This window comes from Acanthopagrus latus, chromosome 17, assembly GCF_904848185.1.
Source record: "Acanthopagrus latus isolate v.2019 chromosome 17, fAcaLat1.1, whole genome shotgun sequence".
Classification (NCBI taxonomy): Eukaryota; Metazoa; Chordata; class Actinopteri; order Spariformes; family Sparidae; genus Acanthopagrus; species Acanthopagrus latus.
Window position 1 is genome coordinate 7,223,396 of NC_051055.1, and position 23,444 is coordinate 7,246,839.

Below are 23,444 nucleotides of genomic sequence, written 5' to 3' on the forward strand. Positions count from 1 at the left end.
AAGGAGGCCCAAGAATGACTAGAAGGATATAGCTGCAAGTCATTTGTCAGCTGCTTCTACCAAAGTTTCTGAAACAACTGTTCAGTGTTTCTTCAGCAACTGTTTTTTTCTTCATGAAGAAAACTTTCCAAAACCACTACACACTGTTATAAGACAAGAAGGTACTGGATACCAAAAGAGGAAAAACACACATTCCTCAAACCCAATTTATTTTCTTGCCTTTTGACATTTCTGACACTAGTACCAAATCCCGTTGTTCCTCACAGATTTTAGTCACGTTAGCACTGTGGCTCTAGGAGTGCTGGTTCAGCTTGAGATATTTTGACTGCTTTTGGATGAACTAACAGGATTCATCTTCACGGTTCCCAGATGATAACTCCTGTTGACTTTGGTAAAGTTTGCCCTTCCCTGAATGCTGCCATAAGGTTGAGATATCAGGTTATAAATGAAATATCTTCACACCAGTTGCACAGAGCACGATAGCATTTGGTAAAACCATTCATGTCCCCGGCAGGATGAACCATAGTAACTTTGGTGATCACCTTCACATTTCATCTAGTGCCATTGTGAGGTAAAAATTTGAATCAACCAGTACTTATGACCAAATCAGCCTCAGCTCTACTGACTATTACAAATAAGCATGCTAACCAGTAAACTAAGATGAACGTGTTAAACAATATACCTGCTGAACGTTAGCTTGTTAGCATCGCCACTGTCACCACGTTAGCACAATGGTGTTGGCTCAAATCACAGCTGAACATTAGCTTCAGCATGGGTGAATGACACCACTACACATGGAGAGGACTATACTACAGTACATGTAAGTATGTATGACATGCGGATGCTCATAAGCATACATCCACCAGTCATCAAGTCTCTTTGAAAACCTGCTGAAGCTGATTTTAATACAAAAAATATGGTGATTTTAAGGTAATGTGTAAAAAGTGTGTATCATTGACACTGAGTTTATTGTGAACATGTACTATAGGTGGTGGTGGTGGTGTGGGAGGTAGCCACCGGCTCCAGTAGTCCAGAGAGCCACAGATGCTCCACTGTTTGTGTGTTGACTCTCTGTAATTTGTTTGCTCTAATTTGTTTTGCCGTGCCAGGGGAGTTCCGATTTTAATTTTGCTCTGTGTGTGTTTACCCCTCTTTGTGGATCGCTGATCTGTTAAGCAGAGAGAGAGGCAGAGACAGTCAGTGAGGAGGGTGGGCTGTTCACAGAGCCAAATTAAAAAAGGAGCAGTGCAGATTGTTTTAAGCTCTGGCAACCCCTTCAGGCCCAAAGGCCTCGCTCACAGCCTGCACCTGCTCCGTCCCCCGGGAGCCTGGTTCCTGATCCGTGGCCCTCGTTTCTCCTCCCCGGGCCCCGAGCCCAGCCGCCTCCTCTCCTCTCTGCTCCTCTCTGTTTTCTCCCCTTCCCTCTTTTTTCCTTCCCTTCTGCAGCCTGTATCCTCCTCATCGCAAACGTTAACTCTCCATCCCTCCCCTCCTAAAAAAACTCCTCATGCTCCTTCCCTCCTCCCCGGTGACTTCCTTCTATCCTTTCACTCCTCAGTCCTGGCCTCTTCACCCCATCTCTCCTCTCCACCACCTGCTCCTCTCCTCCTCTTTATCCCTCCTTCTCCTCTTGCTCCTGGTTACGTCCACCTCTTGTTTTGCCTCTTTGCCCTGGCTCAACTTCCTCCTATACCCGCCTGATTTTTTTTTTTTTTTTTGTCTCACCCCCCTCGTAACTTTACCTCTTCCAGTTCCTGCTCCTCTCTCCTCCTGTCTTGCCTCCAGCAGCTGGCAGAGTGTTAATCATCCCCCCTCTGCACTTGAGTGATTGTGACTTGTTAGCATGAGTGAAAACACACAACCACATACGTAAAATACAGTTAGACATATGACAATATAACCCAAAGATTGCTAAACTCAACAGAACTCAATAAAGCAGAGTCATAGAATAAACACCCTTTTGTGATGAGTACTCAGATTAAACTGACGACGACGGCCCGTTTAAAATTGTCACAGCTATTCTTTATTGAAATCATCCAGTCGCTCCCGTTTCATGACTGCACAGCCATGTAGGTAGTTTGGTCAGTCAGTCAGTCAGCTCTACATACAGTATGGTACACTTTGTCACACATACAGTATTTACATTACCCAGTAATGCTATGACATGGTTCCAATAACAAGACATTTTGTTTTTAATATGGCTTGATTAAAGTAGTCCAACTGTATATGAGGCGCAGCCCGGATGAGGCGACCGAAAAGCACCCTAACCCGGGCCGGGGTGGGTCAGGATGTGAACCACAGGACAACATGATGGAAGAAGGTTTGTCTCAAGAGTCCCATTGCTGGATCAACTCTGGCCTTCTGTTTCTAACTCATCTATCTGTCTTCATTTGAAGGGTCACCTCATCAAAAATGCAACAAACAAACAAAAAAACACGACAAATATTTCTTTACATATCTTCTCGATTACCAGGAGATAGTTTTGGTTTTGTGTCTCCATCCAAATGCAGTGAAGGTGAATATGACTTTATGGTGCTCACTGCCTTGAAAGGTGACATCTAAAGCTGCATTAACAGATTTTTTTTTTTTTTTTTGCAAAGAGCTGCTTGTTTACACATCCAGCAGACACAGAGCGACACTAGTGTTCATTAAGGGTCGTGTTTCTGGCCATCTGATGAATGTGAATGCAATACTTTGCTCTGCCTTTTAGCGTTCCCCAGCTCCTGAGGGAAATATCTCTCTCCCAGGCAGTTAAATGGTAGCTGTGATGCTATGCTCACCGGCTAGTAGGTAACTTTGTCTGATGCCATAAAGTGTACAATTGAGTTTTTTGGGGTCTAAAAATGAAACTGATGACAGTGTTGGGAGTGCACCAAACCAGATAAGCTGTGGGCTGTGAAACCGAAGTAAAAGAAGACTCCAAAATGCTCCTTAGAGCTGAGAGAATCTGCAGTGTAGAGTAAAAATTCTCTGTGAGTTCATCGCTAAGAAACCACTCACCACCACTACACACTGTCATTTGATTTCATATAAAAAGTACTGATTACAGCAGCTTTAAGTCATTTCATAGAGTCTGGAAGAAATCTCCAAACACCTGGTTGCCACTTTTTTTTCAAGTGTTAAGAAAAAGCTTTTTAGATTTGACAGCATGATGGAAAATTATAGATAAAGTGAGGCTGTTTGTTACCTTTGTAAAACTACTTTAAAGTACCATTGGTAAATCTGAAGCCATGTTAGCTTGTCATTGACGAGGGCGCCACAAGTAAACAGAATGCAAATTTAACAAGGCAGTTTAGGATTATGCCATACACATGGTGTTCCAAATGTTTTTGAATGGTTTCAGTGTTAATTGTCACTTGCTTGAACTTGATATTTTTATTTCTTATTGGAACTCATTTCTACCAAAGAAATAGCCCATATGACGACAGACGACAGTTTCTGTGGGTTGTTGATGTTGAGATGTTGGGGTCTATTGTCAACACCACAGTATGAGCACCATAAAGAAAATTCCACCACCGTTTACTGTATGGAGGCAGACACATGTACAAATCAGCATGGCTAAAGACCACTATATGTAAGTGAGAAAATGTTTTGTTGTTGTTGTATTTTGGGTGAACTGACCCTTTAACTTGAGTCAACGCTACTCTATATGCACCACAATCTTTTTACAGCAATCATATTGCCATTATGAGCACTTGCTTACGTGCTTAACTATGCTTAACAAGACAGACAAAACACTCCCAGAGACATTTTGGTCCATTTTAAACCCAAGGTTTTTATACTAACGACGATAAGTTCTGTTGATTTGGTATCCTGTCTATCTCCGCAAAGTCTTTCTTCATCAAATGCTTCATTTATGACATTCACACCCAGTGATATTCACACACACAGCCAACATAAGCAGGGCAGTCCCCTCCCAGCACAATCATCACCAGAACACTCAGCGTCCTGTATTACCGATATACACATTTATGATTCCCATTCATTTGGTCCCATACCATCCTCCACCTGCAAAGCAGACTGCTCCGATTTAAATAAGGTGAAAATAAATTTCCACTAGTGCAAAAATAACTTCTCTCTTTGAGAGCAAATAGAAAAACAAAGGTTAACAAAATAAATATAAATTTGACACATAAGAACATTTTAGAAATAATAATCAAGAAGTGGCACTGATTACAAATTATATCACAACAAAAACTGCTTCAGACCATTTCCACCCACTCTAGTCTGAAAGAACTAAGGCTGATTTGTTGCAGCTCACACACGTCACACCTACACACACACACACTGACAGGTTACCTATGTATGGGAACCACAATATTAAAGTTTAGGGCTGAAGGAGAAACCACGACTGCAGGTCATCAGGGTGGAATGACCTTGATGTTACAGAACAAAGGAGGCTGCTGACTCCATCTAGTGGTCAAAAATACAAACGACAGCTCATACCAAAGAGTTGCTAAAATGAATGATTGGAAGCTCCAACTTCACCACTAACAAAGTGCAAAACAAATAATTACTACATGGAGAGAATTAAGTAAACGGAACAGGCACAAATCTGCTCGTCTCTTCATCCGACTTCCCTTCCATAGGACTACATGTACACCTAAGGGCTGTGGTCTGATGGAGACATAACATCACGTTCTGACACGGATACTTCCCACATACAGTAGCGTGAAGGAAATGACGCGAGGATCAGTCTAGAGCATGGACCGGCGCTCGGTGTCATCTGCGCTTCCTCTCCGGCATGTGGATGGTTAACAGCCGAGACACGGCAGCTGTTCCTTTTAGCCACGTGATCAATCTACACCTGTTCGAACGGGTTTTTGTGCGTTAAGACACATGGCAGAGTGGTGATTAGTTGCATCGTTTCATAGCAAGTGAAGTGCCACCTGTCTCGTCGACGACACTCTCCTGTAATCTCCGCACTTTTCGCCAGATGAGATCTTTCCTTTGTGTTAACCTTTCACAACAGCAGCTTCTGTGTCTTGGGACGAGACAAATAAGGCAAAGAGAAACTGCCACGGGGGACAGCTCTGACGTTACAGGAGGGGACAATCTATACAGTAGCATGTGTGTTATGAGGTTCAGTTTGAATGCTCTGCATATTAATACCCAGTCTCAGCGGGAGGGTGTATCATTTGGAGTATTGAGGGTGGAGGGGCTGGAATAGTTTCATCAGCTGTGAGAGCTTTTGTCTGGCTCACCTGTCCAGACTGCCGAGCCGTCGAGCTAACTGACACAACTTTTCCCGCCACGTGTCAGTCTCAATCTATCAAGCCAGTCGCGGCCATTCTTGGGTCAAACCTCCAGGTCGGGCATTAGGTCCTCCTTTAGCTGAGTGTCATTGTCGGATCCCGTGCCGACGTCGGAGTCAAAGAGCGAGTGGTCAGAGTCGGGAGAGTGTGTGTGTGAGTGTCCGCCGGCCGAGTGGCTGCTGCCGTCGCTCTCCTCCAGAGTGTCAGTCCTGGAGAAGAGGCCAAAGTCCAGCAGACCTGTGGGGGATCCGCCGCTGCTGCTCTCAGTGTCTCCGTCATAGTAAAGATCCTCCACCTCCACAAACCACTCGGGCCAGAATCTCCTCCGCATCCGCTCGCAGAACATGGCCAAGTTGATCAGCTCTCCTGTAAAGACATCAGACGGAGCAGGTTCACATGAGCCAGCTTTACCAGGCACAGAGAAAACCAGCGGGAGACATTCTGAGTCTGATACAGAGGCAGACGATACATCTGGGACACTTTGCGAGACACATTTTGTGTTATCCCTTCATTATGAGCCCTTTCATAACAAATTACTTCTCAAAAGGACAACAGAGAGCCTTCATTTATGACATTACAAGCTCTGACTTTGCTCTCTGAAGAGATAAGAGACTCAAGTGTCTCCTACTCTGTGCAAGACATGAAAGCAACATTCAAGGCCGGTGTCAGCCGCACTGTGCTGCAGTGGAATATCGCTGCCATCTAGTGGCTTTAATAGACAAATACATCTAGGACAAACCGGCAAGGAAAACTGTAAATGACAATGTATGTTATGCTCAGATACTGCAAATGCAGAGTAACAACAAGGCTCAAACTAAAGCAAGAGCATCTACAGTCAACAGTAATTTAATTCATGCGTTTAAATCATTTTCAGAATGTTCTGTTTCACTCATATCTGAGTACAGACACACTGACCTTTGATGAGTTGCTCTGGCCGTGTCCCAGGCAGAGTCCACATGGCCTGGGCTAGATGCCCAAACACCGTGGCGTCTAAAGTTGAAATCTTAGAGCCCATAAAGTACTTCTTATCTCCTACAGGACAGAGGATAAAAAGCAATTTGAAGTTTTGATCCAGAGAAAATTTCAGTTTACTTTAAAAACATGCTCCTGAATGAACAGACATGGAAATAAACAAGGTGATGATTGTTAACTGGAAATAAAAAGCCTGTTTTGGTAACAAAAAAAAAGTTCTACCAATACTCCAATGCAGTGGTTCCCCATGTCTTTGCTGCCAGGCACAGCCCCACAGCTCTCCCAGATGAAGTCAAGTTTTATACTGTTTAATTTCCTGCCACCACCACTTGAGGTGGCAGAAACTGGATCCATGAATCATTTATCCATGACTTTCGGCTAACACTCTCAAATGTTTTTGCACTACTCACTATTTTAACTGATTTTCCTTTACTTAAAGAGAACTATTTGAGTTTAGCCATTACTTTTAGATTACTATTTAAAAATCAAATCTGCCTCACAATCTTCTTATGTAGCCCCTGGCTACTGCAGCAGTACCCCTGGGATGCTAGTGCCCCTGGTTGGGAGTTTCTTTTCTGATGCTTTAGAAAGGAACACCACACACGCACATACACACACACACACACGCGCACACACACACACACACACACACACACACACACACGCACCCACACCCCCCCCCACACACACACACACACAGCAATGTCATCTATTATAATTTTTTTTGATAAAAACTGAGTACCAATGTTAATTAAAGAGAAAAGAAATTAAACGTATTTGTGGCGTGTAATGCGATTTATGCTACCGGCCTTCCCTTCAGTCCCTTCGGAGAATACACTTCAAAATAAGTTCACATCATACTGAGGCTGGAACAGCTGCACTTTTGGCAGCAGCAACAGCTTTTACATTCACTTTTCCGGCACACAACATTAAAAGACTGGCTTCGTGTTTGCAGAGTGAACCGATGCTTTCACTCCGGGAGGAACTTTCCGTTTTACAACAACTGGTCGTCAGTTGAAACGGCACAAACAGATCGATGAGGATTACTTTTCTTTCCAGCATCCGACTCTTTGTTTCCACCTGACAGCAATCGAACTGATAATGTATCCCTGTGGCTGACATCCACAACTTTTCATTCATTTCTCATATACCTCACTACAAATGCAGAGGTAATGTGTTCTGTATGGTCATATACAGTTATAAATAAACCAAATAAACCGTATGAATCAATCTTTAGTATGTAAGCTGAAAGGAAATTAAACACATTTACATGCTACTACTTAAATTTCGGTATGTTAACCATCTGTCAATATTTTAGATCATGCCTTTTCATCCCGGGATAAGGTATATTAGTTTGGTTATGCAATCTGAAATCATTTGTCAGGGTCTATTAGTCATTAACTGTTATTACTAATTGGACAACATTAGCCTGCCAGCGCCATCAGATGATTTTCATGTTGGTCATTATGGCCTGGCAATGCTGTAACAAATTATCTTGACGCAGATGTCGCTTCAGCATCTCTCATATTAGCACTTCCTGTGTCTGACTGGACAGATTAACTTCTCTTCAGGCGGTCGCTGCTTTTAACTGCCGATTTGAAGGAAACACAAAAGCGACTCCTCTGGAAATGTACGGTACGTTTCTCCACGACGACCCGAGTTTCTGAATTACATTTGGAACTGGTTCGAAACACGACAAAACACTTTCCACTAATGGTTTGGGGATTTGTAGTAACAAATGCATGTAATTCTATTATCCTAAATAAGAAATCTGGTAGCTCTGTTATCACATTATATAACAGAGTAATCCCTCGTAGGCTGCGGCTCATAAATTTGATGAGGAGAGTGTTCGCCCTAATGGAAATACATTCTAATGGCAATGTGTAGCCACGCACACACACACACACACACACACACACACACACACACACACACACACACACACACAGACAACCTCACATACACACACAGTCCTGTGCGTACCCAGCAGTGTGGCCAGCGTCCTCATGTCCTTCTCCATCAGGGCGTAGACCTCCTCCTTGGAGAAGCGTCCGATGCCGTGGCCGTACATCTCCCTGCGCACCATGCTGCCGTTCAGGTGGCTCAGCAGCCACTTCAGTGTGTCGCTCAGAGGGCCGCTCATCGCCAGGAGCTTCTGAGTTTCCTCCAGGTTGTCCACCCACTGACAGTAGGCTATCGTCCTGAGAGAGCACACACAGGAGACGACGCCATGTCATCACTGGGTTCCTACTTGCGTCAGCGAGGGAATGGGTCGGGTAGCTTTCCTAAATCAACAGGCAGTACTCTCCTCTTTGTGTCTGAAAGCTCAGTAAAGTATTCCTCTCCACTGTATTACAGTAATACCTTTATTTACCCATTACTTACATCTATGATCCATGCAAAATGTTTTCAGTACTGTATAATGTGCAGTGCATCACTGTGATATCCCTCTACCTGGAGAGTGGAGACTTGTTTCTCTTACTGTGGCTCTTCCTCGAGTCTAGATTAAAATCCAATGAACAGACCAGATTTTAGGGACTAAGAAATACCAATACACACATTTTTTTCCAATGAGCCCTCAAACGTGGCTCATCTGTAGACTTCTTTGTCTAAAATGACATCTGCAGCATCAGCATTACAATCGCATAAAAGAAACTGTAGAGAAAGAATCTGTTGAAACCACAGAAATAAGCTACTATTCAGTTTATTTTAATATTTGGCCCGGCGACTCACCACATCCAAAAACCTGCTGCCAAACATACAAGGCCTTCTGACAGCGGCACCAATCCTCTGCATTATAAAGCATCATGAGCATCTGCTCTAAAGAGATGCAAACCCTCTGGTAACCACACAAAAAACACATCTACCAAGCCACCTTCACTCTAGTCATCACTGCCTCCACTGAATGTTACTTAGTGAGTCTGCAGCCAGTTCAGTTCTCGTTCTGGCTGAGCTTTTTTTTTTTTTCTTTTTTATGTGTTGACTGCAGCAAAGATCTATGAAAACTTGGATGTCAGATACAGGGCATGTTCTCCGTTCACTGCACATCGTCGAAAAAGGCGACGGAAATCTCTAATCCAAGGCTATTTTTAGCAGCATATAATGATATGCATTCATCCCACTGGGCAAATCTGTTTTCCAGCCAATCTGCCTTTGCGATTAAAGCCGCACAGGAATGGACAGCTCGACCAGTTCGCAGAATGGAACTCATGACTTACACGTCCTTTTCTGGGCAGTGAAGAACATGGATTATAAAACCATCAAATCGGACACCTTCATCATTTTGTAAAACGCCTGTCAATATAAAACTCATACGCTGCTGACATGCTTGGCCTGGATAAGTGTTACTGTTGTCCTGTTTCTCATTCCTGTCTCTGCCTCAGTCTGTTTTTGTGAATCTGTTTTGCAATTTATGTATGATTTTTTTTTTATGTCTGCATGTTTTTGCTTCGCTGTTCTGTCCTTTGCCCCGCTTCTACTGCTGCCCATATCTTTTTTTTCTCCTGCTTTTAACGTAATTGACATGCCATACACTGTGACTGCTGTTTTGTACTTATTTCTTTAATTCAGTGACTGACTGAAAACCAGCCTCTTGGCTAATTCTGGTATACTTACCATACTGTTTCTTATTACGCACCGCCCTAGAGAAATACACTGAACAAGAAAAAGGAAGATACGGATACTAAAATCAATGCGCTGTGACAGCACACTCCCTACTCCTTATCGGTAATTCCAGTCCTGTAGTGTCAACAATACGACTTTTTCATCAGGGATCCAGCCTGTGTCCTGTTACAAACAAAGATTTGTGTCCACCGACAATTAACCTCCTCCCCAATCAATAAAAGTGCATCCATGCCACTGCCCATTTATCAGCTGTCAGCTCTCGACTGGCTGCCAGGGGACAGCATCAGATATACAGCCCTTGAAGCTGTCAGGCTGCGTGGAAAGTCTGTCGCCGCCTCTCGTACAGAAACAGGTTATAGTAGAGAAAAGGGGACTGTGCGTCTGAAACAAAATTCCATTCCCTGGATTAAGAACTGCTTAACAAAAGCGCATGGATTCAGACTCCATCTTGCTTGTGTGAGGGAGCCCCGGCAGCTCCGTGAGCACGTCCTGACGTCAAGCAGAGATTTGTCTCACAGCGGCAGACAGACATATCCCATGTGTCTGTGTGCAAACAAGCCCGACTCAAAGCCTCAAATCCCTCTGTAGCCCTGCTTCTATTGACCTTCATCTCCTCCTTTGTGACCACACTAGAGTCAATAAAGGAAACCAATAAGAGACAATTGTTTTACCTGCATTGATCTAATTAAAACACACGAGAGCGGCTGTCTCTGATGCTGGATGTGTTCATCGTCCGCTCTGCTCTGCTGATGCTTTTCCAGGCCAGCTGCCTGTGCGTGTAGACACTAACGAGATTAAGCTTTATCCTTACACACTTGCACTTTCTCGCACCACCTCGTCAATACAGAGCGAGCCTCTGCCTCAGCTCGTCTGAAAGCCTCGGAGCCTCATGTCAAGTTTCTGCAGGTACTGGCTAACCCACGAGCTGTAGAGGAGCCCGCACCTGCAGCCTCCAGCCTGCAGCCCTGCAGGTCACTCCAGATGACTGGTCGCTCAATAGAAATTGAATTAGAGCATGTGGCCTATACTACATCTGGGAGTGGCCGTGAGCTACTTCCTGTTGCACTGAGGATCACATTACAGTCACAGAAATAATTTAGTCGGACACAAATCTTACAGACTGCTGCTACAACAAAATGAAACACGCGTCGAGACGAGATCTGATGAATCTAAAAAGATTCAGAGATGTTATCATGACTTATTCAAGAGGCTTCTTCAGTGGATTTTTCAGCACACGTCCTTTTTTTGTCTGAAAATGCAAAAAACCCTGATTAGGAGAATAAAATATAAATTTAAGTTTGGTGTTACAGTGTTAAAATACTACAGAGGTTTCATAGAATTCGATCGTCCAACTGCAATTGCAATTTTAGTGGATTTCTAAAGAAATGTGTCGTAGTGACAGCATTTATTGATCCTTGTGAGCATCTGGGGCAGTGGAACAAGCTTTACATATCCTGCAGACACAGAGCAACCTCATGTCCCCACTAACTCCTTAAATATCTGTCTCTTTAGCTGCTTGATGTTCTGTTATGTTCACCAGTCAGCTGCTCATGCTGACTGTTTTCTGTGTGGTGCTGGACAGTCCATCTATCTGAGATTTTTCAGTGGAAACAGCTGCTTTGTGCCGCTGATAACAGCTGCTGGGGGTGACTTGTTACATAGTAATCCATTTTGAGCCCTACGATTACTTTTTTGTTATAATGTGCAACATAACTTAGTTAGGTTTTTCATAAAAAATAATCTGTCACTGGAAAAAATGGCTGCCATCCAGCGTGTCAGCAGAGAAGCTCCTCAGCAGAGAAGCTCCTCAGCAGCCTTGTCCTTAACTCAAAGAGGTAAGGAAAGGCTGTGTTATAATCACCAGAGTACAGTAGAGTAAACTAGAGAGAACAGGATATTGACTGGGTGAGTCTGTGTGTTTAAAAAGTCTAGCTGCACTTATATAGTTTCTGTGCAGGAATGTGTTATGTAAAAAAAAAAAAAAAGGCCACTGCACTTTCATCGTATTTGTGCTTTTATCTTTCAAAGATTACAGATTCATAAGCTGCATTTTAAACATTGTATACTGACTGAAAAAACAGAGTTATGTTGTTTTAACTGAAACAGATGCGCCTCATACTGTACACCTGTGCCCGGTTCCCTGTCAGCCTGTTGGCAGAAGAAAGAGCGGTGAATGGTAGTATGCACCTGTCTTTCTTACGATTAGGCTGCAGAGTTAGTGAGTGGAGTAAAGAATGGTACAAAGTGACAGCAGAGTCAGTACATTCAAAGGTACAGCTGGCTACACACTGTCCGGACACTAGAACCCACATACACAAGGAGTCACAAAGGGGTTTTACTGTCATTACTGGTAACTGTAAGTACTCTAACACGTTACTTTTCTCAGTAGATGACGCCATAACATGACAAGTTACTCTTTAATGGCAGTAATCTTTTCATTTACTTTTAAAAGTAACGTTACCCGACGCTGCTGACTTTTGAGAGAGCAGGCCAGTAAACCAAAACAGAAGCCAAATGAGGCTAAAAAGCTCCACAGAACTGGGAGATAGAGATGGGGTATAAGTCTGTAGTTCAGGTTTGTACAAACTTTAAAAAGCCAAAAACCAGCAGTGAGCCAAGCTGCAGTATTATAAACAGCCTAAAAGGTCTCCCAACTTTAATTCAGAGCTGTGGATCTGGAAAAGTAATACAGCTTTATGCGATCACGGAATCAGGCGTCGTTGGTAGAAAAACAAACCCCTGAATGTATTTATGAACGGGATCAGAGGAACACGCTTTGTTTTCATGCTGCACCCAAATCTGGCTGGAGAAATGGATGTATTAGAGAAAAATGACTGGTGCATAAGAAAGTGCATAAGAAAGTCTCCATCATCAAACATAACTGTATATTTTCGGTTAAAGAATGACCCATTCTCATTATTTAATCCACAGTAAACATTTAAAATATTGTTCAGTGCAGCTTAGAGAGAATTATTCAAAATACATCTTTTAAAGGTTGCTTGTCTGTTATCCCTCACAAACTAATAATTCATGTGATGGCTCAGATAAGAACGGTGGACAGCACAAGGCACAGTTGCCAGAGTAGCTTGTTCTTCAGCTTCCTGTTATTTTTTTTATTTTTTTTTTTTATAGCAGCATCAGTCAGAAGGGCGGGTGGGAAACTGTGTATGTATGACCTCACCATCGGTTACCGCTGCTGGGCTGTTAGCTCTGCAGCCCCTTAAAAGAGCCGCCACGAAACAAGCCGCCACACTGCCCTTCCCTGACATAAATAATTCAATCAATAGGTCTATATGTGGGTCTGAACATGGAGCAGGGTGGGTGCAGGAGCGGAGAAAGGCGAGAAAGGAGGGATGGAGGGAGGACGCAGGTTACATGAATGACCCTTAAAGCTTTGGAGAAATGTCACATCAGTATTTGACCCTATTACAGCATTTCTTGACGGTGAGGTTACACATGTTTAATGCTCTTTCTTAACGGATAAAAAGCTTTGAATGTTCAAAGTTTAACTCAAAATGTCTCCTGACATAATTAAATAGAGGAGAATGGGCACCGTCACACTGGCTCAAACAGTGTTTGAGTGTGTGTGTGTGTGTGTGTGTGTGTGTGTGTGTGTGTGTGTGTGTGTGTGTGTGTGTGTGTGTGTGTGTGTAGGTGGGGGTGGGTGGATATGCGGAAGATGGATGGAGCTTTTAGGTAATGGAAAACACTCGGAGCCTCTCTGGGCGTGGGAGGAGTGGTAAACGATTTCCTAGCAGCAGCGTGTTTCTCACCCAGAGGTACTGGAGTGACTCACCGCAGCGAAGGATGGCCTATAACCCAACGCTGATGATAAGGGTTCAGACCAGAGCGGGAGGCTTACATATGACGATATTTAAGCTAGAAAATTAAAACATAAAGAACTTGAGACTCCATGTGTCTTGTTTTGGCTGCTTAAATTGATGCTGGTTTTCAGCTGAGATCTGTGTGGGTGGTTTCTGATACAGCTTAACACTGGGCTTATGTGTTAGCATGTACTGAAATATGTATATGTGAATTAAATTGCGCATATTCAAGTCAGTAAATGCATCATTTCAGCTCTCATGCACAACAGTTACATAGAGGTTTCTGTATTCTGACTTAGAAACAGCTCAAAGTTGTTTCTTTCCACTGAAATAACTGGAACAAGATTAGAACCGAGGTTCTAACACGTTCCCAAAGACACAGCTGTCGCTCACCAGTAGAGGTGCTCCTCGACCATTTTGGTGACAGCTCGGGACACGGCTCTCTCCTGTGGGGTGAGGTTCTTGTTGAGGTTGACGCCCAGCTTCTCCTCCAGGAAGTCCACGATGAACTCGGACCCTGACGCCTGCTCGTGGTTGTACTCCATCCAGGGCATCTTACCCTGCGGCGACAGCTTCCCATCGAAGTAGTTCTGCAGAGACAGAGTGCCCTGTGTGAGATTATGTAGCATCTTCTGCAGGTTACTGAAGAAAATAATAGAAAAATATATTTTTTCTATGCAGTGTTTAACTGTTTCTGACTTTAAAAATATCCGCTGGATTCCAGGAGTGACTAACATGTTAAATTTAGCTGAGAGGCCAATAGCTTGGCCTCTGCTGCACAGTAAATTGACATTTCTATTGCACTTTTCCAGTCTACTGACCGCTCAAAGCACTTAACAACACTTGTCACATTCACCCATTCACACACACTGGTGGCAGATGCTGCCATGCAAGGTGCCAACCTGCTCATCAGGAGCCACTTACAGGTTCAGCATTTCTCTAAAGGATACTTTGACATGCAGCCAGGGGAGCTGGGGAATCACACCAGCAACCCTCCAATTACGACTCACTCTACCTCCTGATTTAGAGCAGCCTTCTGCTTCACAGTCTCCCCTTTTTGTTCACGATCCATCAAGCCATCCTTTACTCTGGTCAGTTCCTTTAGGTGTCATTTAGTTAGTTCAATACCTGAAGTCTGTGGGGAGATGATTCCTCACTCTGTCAGGATCCTTCTTGTTTTTTGTTGGACCTCAGCAAAGAGCCGTACAAGTTCTTTAAGTCTGATATTGTGCATGTTGTCTGTTCACTGCACTTGGGTACTCAAAAAATCCACTACACACAGTATTTTGACAATAAAGTCAGTTAGCAGCTCTAATCCTCGGCTATCATAAGCTAAATTTGAAGCCTTAATTTCAGGATACCAAATACAACTGAGACACAAGTCACAGAAACATACTCACTGAGGAGCCGCTTTAACAGTAAAGGAAAACGAAAAAACATAGCAAAAAAACAGCAAAATGAGGCTTTTTTCCTCTGTAAATTAGCCCACTATAGTGAATTACTTGATGATTTGATCTTCTCAGGCAGTAAAAAATTGTTCAAACAAACCCCCCACTGTCATAACTGTGCATCCGCTGATAAAGACCTGTTAGTAAAAATGTCTTTGTTTCAGGGGGTCAAAAGTGAAAAAGTCTGGCATCCACCAGTCGACTCAGTGTTTCATGGAAATGTTTCATAAGGCTAGTGAAAATCATCTGCCATGAAGCAACATTAGCCTGCTTCATTAATGAAGAGAATTACAATTGTATGAACACTGATGCTGAGCGTCACCTGGTAGGGCAGGTCCACCATGCGCAGGTACGTCTCTATTTTGAGGCAGAAGGGTGAGAGGCTGGGCACGCCGTTCTTTGGCCTGGAGAACTGATGGAGGATGATGGCGTCTTTAGAGTCCAACTCCTGCTCCTTCCTGCGCAGGTGGAGACAACGCAATCTTCAGTAAACAAACAGTGGTTTCTGGGACTCCATAAGCTTATCATGCATGTCATTTGTCTGCATGACCTATTGTATGAGAAAAAACAGACATTATGGTGTCAAAACAAACTTTACTCTATCTGCCACTTAAATGAATGTGATAACAATAATATTTGCTTTTGAGGAATTGTTTGAATGAAATAAAATGCAAAAGCTTTGTGTTTCTTTTCTCAATCCGTCGATGTTGTGGCGTCATGCTTTTTAGGAACAAACAGCACCAAAAGGCCGATTCTTCAGGGCAGAATGTAAGCTTTGATATTTTTTTTATCATGTTTCGACGCCAGCAGGAACAATAGCAAATGGAGCACTAACACAAACATGAAGACAGAAAAGATCTCAATTGATTTGAATATCAAATAGTCACAAATGAGGAACTGAGAGCGACCTGTTTTAATACCTGCTTTCTGGGTCAGTCAGAGATGTGGGATAAACAGGAAGCGGGACTTGCTGTTCACATTTCTGCTCTAACAAACCTTCCTGGGAGGAGAAGGTCGCAGCGGTAGTTTATTATAGCATGGTGACACAGCCCTTGAGTCCCTGTGTCCCCGAGCTCTGGCTTTTTTAAACAATCTCCACCACCCACTGGCAGCACGCACACTTGTATTTTCAGCATCTGCGGGGGCCTCACTTCATTAACTTTCAAACAACAGCTTTGTGCAGCAGACCTACATTCTGTTGTCCTGGTTGAACTCTATGAAGAAAACTAAACAAATAAATCCTGTTAATCTGCAGTGCTCTGTGGTTCACAGGTTGTTTATTTTGCCATAATATGCGAGTGAATTCATATGTGTACTTGTTCATGTTAAGCTCAGTTTAGGTAACCAGTGGCATTATATTTACAGTTAGTGTTTAAGGACAGACTGTCATTTGAACTGAGCTGAGCTGAGTTCATGGGGAAAATACTGCTGACGCCGATCTTCTGTATCTCCCTCTGCTAAGCCGAGCGGCATCAGGAGCTTCTGTTGGAACTGAAATGATTGACTCAATAAATGAGTCATCACGCTGCTCCAAGTCAAATCAAACACACTGCTGGACATCTCCCAGCCCCAGTGTGCAGTCACACTGAGTGCCTGCTGTCCAAACACAAACAGTTATAAACTGTTCCAATGATGTCGCGCTTCTCTGTCGGTGTTCCTGGACTGCTGTGAGCCCCTGTCATTAACATCAAAAAAGATTCTTCTTCTTCTTCTTTATTTTTAACATGAAATCAGACTGCAAACCAACACTGATATCAACTGTTTGTTTCCATGTCCTGTCTATTTTCATTTACCTACAGTTTGTTAGAATTAAATTAGAAATACAAAACAAACGAACAAAAACAAATTTCAAATAGACTGCACTATTTTCCTGATTATTACATGGGAACTTTATTTATTACCATTTTTAGTATTCTATTATATCATTATATACTGTATCATCCAATAGCAGAAGGGTAACACAGCACCCATGTTGCACATTAAAGTGTGTTTACAGGTGTTGGGGAGTGCTAATGCTATGAGAAAAAAAAGCAGTATGAAGTCTTTTGTTGCTCCAGAGGAAGCTGCATGTAATTGGATAAATAGCCTCCAGTGGTGTCACTCAGTGGCTACATTGCATTATGGGTAATGTGGGCGGCACAATTTTCATGGAAGGAAACGTGTTTTAAAAAACGGACCTGATTTTTGCTCGACACCGTCCTCTTACATCTTGAGAATATGACTTGTTGGATATGAAGGCAGGGGCTCAACAACAGCTGAGTCGGTCAGACTCCGAATGACATCACCAACATCAAGTTGAAGTGGATATAGAGTCTATGGTCTCTGTTTCTAACCAGGCATTATTAATGCAGCGCACAGGAAGTGGTAAAATTAGTCTTTACACATTGACATCAGCTTCATTTTGCGAGCAGACAGAGCCTGCCTGGTCTGATTAGCATCTCTTTTATCACTGCCTCTTCCAGTCTGAATAATTTATTATATCTGTACAGGCGCTGACAGTATGTACTCTACTTTTTATATAATTTCATCTGATTTATTTATAATACAATCAGTTGCAAATGCATGAGCTACAGGTAGGTAAGAATGGTGCAGTCTGAAACAACAGACCTGCAATAAACCCACTTTCATGAAGATGTTACGCAGTATAATTTAACAACAATCCAAACGACTGCCCCCAGAATGACCATAAAGTTGATTCGGCACCCCTCCGGGCTGTAACATGACTGGGTCAGATCTAAGTGAATTCCCTGTTGAGCTGTGCACAACACACAGTTGGACCGCCAGTTTAATGTTATCTCTGCTCCTTTGAACTCAATGATCTGTTCAGAAAAGTGTTTTGTCTGCTTTTCGATCTGATTTTGAACTATTGAAAGGTTTCAGAAGTTGGCTTCAGTAAACAACACATTACTGTTTCAGATTTCCATCTCCTCCTGTTGGCTGTACTTTACAAGCAGCATGACGCTCCCAAGTCCAAACTGAGTCTATTCAAACTGCTGTTGTTGTTTCATAAGAACTTGCTCAGCAGAGGTCTAGCGGAGGGTTTGACCTCTCCGGGGTCAGGTGTTATTTAACCAAACATAAACCAGGACACTGTTCATACCTGTCTTTGTGTATGAATGACAAAATGAATATAGATTTGTTCATACACTGCCCATATACGCAACATATAAAACATTAAATATTACACATATTAAACTTTATAATTGGTTCCATGAACATGACAGCCCAGTTTGTTGTGAAGGGAAGGGTTTCTACTTCAGCACCTTCACATACATACTGGGCTTCAAAACTGCCAGATTAGAAGTATGTGTGTTGTTTTTTTAGATGGAGCAGCAGGACCTGGAAGAAAATAAGCAGTCAAGCCAACGTCAACGACACACATGCTGATGTAGGTTAGGACTATTTGTTTGTTTACGCTGTTTTTCACATGAAACCTAGGTGATATTCAATTATCATCAATAAGTGCAAACCTGTATTATACAGCACGGTTTAACTGCACCATAAACATCCTACATCACAAAGTCAACCCTCGGCAGAATAAATGTGGGAATTGTACATTTCTGCAAACCACGGACTGGTGAACTTCACATTTCTTTATGTTCAGTTTTTTGTTGTGACAAAGCTGTTCTTTTGCTCTGGATTGATTTAGGCACAAAAACCACTTTGTCAGGGTTTGGAAGAGATCGCAGTTTAAGCTTAAAATTCCCCTTTTGGTGCACAAGCACGGCTGGAAATGTCCAGAGGTCTCCTCAGACATGACTTGTGATGATGCTGCCATAAATGTTGAAGCACCCGTGACTCCATCACCTCCCAGTATGGCAGTTAGGTCATAAACACGTCGTGTGAATGTGAGATGACACATTTCGTATAAATGTCAGTGTGGTATGACCTCCATAAATCTACATGAGGAGGGTCTTTACTGTAGAAATGTTGTATTAGACTGCATTAGTTTCACTCAGGTGTGTATGTCCGGTGTGTGGAGTATACTATGAACTCTAAACTGTCTCTGTTCTCTGCCTGGTGGTGCTGAAACTGTTCCAAGTCTTGTAAGTCACTGTCCCCAGTCACATGGTGCTGAACCCGTTCCAAAGTCTCTGTGTCCACTGCAGCATCAAGTCTGATCTGTCCTGCTGTGTCCTCCTGCCATTATGTCCGTGCCCCACTGAAGCGCAGCTGAAGCCTCCCCCTGCAGAGCCGCTTCAAAAGCTCTACAAACGCTCTCGAATAGTAGCGGGCCGCTGTGGCGGAGCTGCTGCCGGTGTCACATGGCAGGAACAGATGATGCCGGCAGGCTGCGGGGCCAGCCTCAGTAGCCCGCACGTGATCCGGCAGCAGCGCTCCCGCACGGCATGCAACGTTACAGATTACCAGAGGGAGGGAGAGGGAGGGAGAGGGGGGTGAAAGTGGAAACTACCAGGCCACTGTTACAGGATGTACTTAGATCCCGGCACCGGCCCGGCCCAAAATAATCCCTCTATTGACAGACACGCATTTCCTGCCCTGCGCAGCCCTGAGATAATCACGATTAGGCCGACACGGCGAGGCCTGATCACCTCTCATTCACCCGCCTCCACCCACAGCTGTGTGCAGATGTAGGTGCGCTCTCCGGGCCCCTCCGTGCGGCAGATGTGGATCTGACAGCAGCGGGTTCATTAAAGGTCGCAGCGACCCCGCAGCGCCCGAGGAGCGCTTCCATTTAGACACGCTCAGGTGCCGCTGAGGCGGGCACGAGAGCTGGCACACGACCGGACGCGTGACTTCTTTTTTTGTTGTATTAATTTATATATTTCCCCCCACCCTCCCATCTAGAGTCGTGTCCTTGGGAGGAGGAAAACACAGACCGAAACCTCAGCAAGCACCGCGAGATCTGCACAGAAATCCCATCATATGGAAGGACTCCCATATACATCCAGTCATGGTTTGGGCACAGCCCGTTCCAATGACACCGCCAGTCACTGGCAGAGGGTGTGAAGCGAGTAGACCCGCAGCTCTGAGGGCTGAATAAAGAGAGATAAAGCGGAGATGAGGAGGAGAGCAGAGCCGCCCATCCCTACCTGATGGCGAGCAGTTCATGCAGTAGGTAGGCTGCAGCAGCCAGCAGCGCCCCCCCGGTGATGTACAGGGTCTTCTTCCACCAGGAGTCCGAGCCCAGGGCCGACATGATGCCTCCGTAGTCCTGTAAAGGGAATGTGATGATATAGCCATAAAAAGACTGCTGCTGCTCAGCGCCGCACAGCCCGAGGGGCAGGCTGTGGTTCCGCCCGAGCTCCACCACACACGGCCGGGAAGAGGCGAAGCCAGCAGCCCAGTACATCCTCCCCTCCCTCCGGTTACAGCCACCCGGCGTCCTCCCTGCTGCGGTCCCCGTTAGGCTTCATCTAAACGCCCGGCGGGTTGTCTACGGCATGTCGGCGGCGGGGCTCAAATTGCTCCAGAAAATCTGAAGGAGTAAACATCTCGGCTCCCCCTCTCCCCAGGACGACGCTCAGCAGCGCCCAGCTCGCCTTCCTTTGCAGCTCTCAGAGAGCATCTTCAAGCTAATCAAGAGTGCAGCACGTCCACTTCCGGCCACAGATTTAAAAAATAAAAGTCGTATTGAAATTTTAATCTGATGACTGTTCTGTAAACACGCCACTAATAACATTAATTATTATAAATAGTATTAAATTCTATCTATAATTACAACTAATAATTGTGAAATTGTATCTATAATTAATAATTATTCAAAAATGAATGTCTGTTTCAGAGACATTTTATGTAAGTGGGCTAACATAAACATGTCACATAGCTGAACTGCACACTCACTCAACAGGTTCCTCCTACAGTCACTTTAATTCCTCTTCTACATCTCACAAATGTCACAATTTCCCAGAGCCACAGGTGGCACATTCATATTGTTTGTTTTGTCGTAGAAAAGCAGACGATCACATCTGAGGAGCTGGAGCCAGAAAGCGGCTGGCAGCTCTGCTTGGAAAATGACTTAATGACCAGACACTGTTGATGATTAATTCTCTGTTGATCAGCTTAGTGACTCATTAGTTCTGCTTGTCAATAACATTCAAGTCAGTTGTTGCAAGCAACAGCACTGGTGTCCACGATGCCTCTGACATGCTGTTCATTTATACTAATTTATATTGGCTTCTTCAAATTTCCTTTATGTGTTTGGTCAGGCACATGATACATTTTGTATCAACATCTTTTCTTGTGGTGAGTTTCTGTAGGCCTTTCACACAGCGCTGTACTTAAACTCTTCCTTTGAGCATGAAAGATCATTTCTTGACTGTGGACATTTGACAGAAATAAAAGAAAGAGGAGATTACACATTAGGATTGCGGAAGAAAACATTAGTTGGTCTGGACTTTGAGATCAAAGTGTTATTATGAGAAAGGACAGGACAGGGGGCTAGCTGGTTAGCATGCTAACTTCAGTAGCATTAGACATAACACCATAACTATTGTATATCTTAAGATCATTTTGATAATTTCAGTACATTTTTGAATATTTTGAATTTAAATTCTTAGGTGGCCCTTTAATGTCTCTTGGTGTAATTGATGAGCGATGAAATAAATTTGGAAAAACCTGGACCTTGGAATTTCTTTGAACAAAAACGTCATCACACTGTTTTAACAGTAAAACGTCTACATGGCTGCATCAAAAGAAACGGCCAGTTGATCAGCAGTCCGAACAAAAGCAACACCGTTCAAAATCTACAGACTTTTATTTTCATGGTGAGCTCGGGCCCACATCCGGCGTGAGGACGCTAAGCTGCGGCGGCTTGACGCAGAGGGCCTATTGTCTGCTCCGGTGGAGGAGTCACCCCGCCCTGACGAGCCTCCCGCATCCCGGAGAAAGCAGTGGCTCGCCGTGAGGAGCACAGAGTCTATTGGCCAGCAGCGCTACATGACGACAGGTCTCTGTGTTATATATAGTTAAACTGTGTGTGTGGAGGCTCCAGGCTGCTCCACCTGCAGGAGGGCTGCTGCAGCACGGAGCGGGTTATTTGTTTACATTAGTAGACTTAAAAACAGCTCAAACTAACGTGTTCAACTTTGAAATATGGCAGCACATCTTAAGTATTGTTTTAAAATAACTGTAATCATGTTACATGTTAGAAGCTATGCAGAACACATGACTCTTGCTGTGCTGCTGCTGCTGCGGGTCAGAGCAGGTCACAGATCAGCTGCAGGTCCAGACTGCGCTCACACACTGAGTGCACATGAGAACACAAGCAGGATCTGGAGCGTACTCACTCTGGAAAAACTTCGGAAGGGTATGAAGACGTTCATCTTGACGGCTGAGTCCACCGGCTGTGCTTTGGGTCTGCCTGCCGAGCATGCCGAGAGGAGGACGGAGACAACCTGGAGGAAAGCAGATCTGGGTACAGATCCTGCAGCTCACATCGCCGGTGAAACCCTCCGCTCCGCTGCCGGCCAACAGGTGACTGTGACTCCGATCGATGGGAGCCGGTGTTGTCTAACGCAGAACAGGCTGAACTAAATGGGGTTAGGTAAGTCCACGGCGCGGTGATGAGCGTCCCGAGTCCTCTCTGCGGCCAGGGCTGCTGCAAGTTAGGTGCGCGCCCCCGCGGACTGAGGGAGCGCGCATCAGAGCAGGCGCGTTTGTTGTTGTACCCAACTGAAGCAGTGTGGGGTAAAAGAGTGCACTGCAGGCACTGTGCAGCCAGATGTGAAGAGTCAGGGCTGTCCCGCGTCGCTTATTACATATAGACAACACAGTAGTTATCATATTAGAGCTGCAGAGACCGAGTGCCATTCTGATCATAAAAGAATTCACTTGGGTAAATATTTGGGGTTGTGAAGAAAACCAGACGTTTGAGGACGTCATCTTGGGCATTTGTCACCGTTTTCTCACCCTTTCTAGACCCAACAACCTCTCGATCAATCAAGAAAATCATCAACAATTAATATAATCCTTCACTGCAGCATGATTATCATCATCAATTGTATGCAGTGCGTTGAATTTAATCATTTCTACACCAGGACATGAACATTTTTGGTTTGCTGGGACCCACTAAACCTCCCCAGAACTCCTTTAGTCCCAAGACTCATTTCAGCGGCTGCATCAGAGAAACGTCATCATCGCGGCCAGCACTTACAGCCTGGTTATTAGTCTCTTTAAGAACACCATGCAAGCGTGATTTCTCCTCTGCCACGGGCCTGATTTGTGTTATATAATACTCTCACATGAGACATAGTATCATCCCAGAGGATGCGACTGTCTCGTCCGCGTGTGTGGACACATGAGCCTCTAAAAACATTCTCCACTGTGCAGCGTAGACTGAAAAGAAATCGTGTTTGTTG

General features: G+C 44.2%; 1 protein-coding gene across 3 annotated transcripts; it reads right to left on the reverse strand.

The window, feature by feature from the left end:
• Positions 1 to 2,000: 2,000 nt before the first annotated feature.
• faxcb (failed axon connections homolog, metaxin like GST domain containing b) lies at positions 2,001 to 23,355 on the reverse strand. 3 transcript variants are annotated; one of them, XR_005070533.1, is made up of 7 exons: positions 20,178 to 20,708; positions 15,446 to 15,581; positions 14,069 to 14,265; positions 8,211 to 8,428; positions 6,171 to 6,287; positions 4,634 to 5,621; positions 2,001 to 4,603 (listed from the first exon to the last, which is right to left on the reverse strand). XR_005070533.1 is itself a non-coding variant. In XM_037073256.1 (7 exons), exons 1-7 carry the CDS (start codon positions 22,407 to 22,409, stop codon positions 5,299 to 5,301), a joined length of 1,149 nt encoding a protein of 382 aa, XP_036929151.1. In that variant the 5' UTR covers positions 22,410 to 23,355; the 3' UTR covers positions 2,001 to 5,298. The 3 variants fall into 3 exon arrangements, 2 of the variants coding, with proteins under 2 accessions (XP_036929151.1, XP_036929149.1); XM_037073256.1 differs by adding an exon at positions 22,374 to 23,355 and having other exon boundaries at positions 2,001 to 5,621; positions 20,178 to 20,299; XM_037073254.1 differs by having other exon boundaries at positions 2,001 to 5,621.
• Between the last annotated feature and the right edge of the window lie 89 nt (positions 23,356 to 23,444).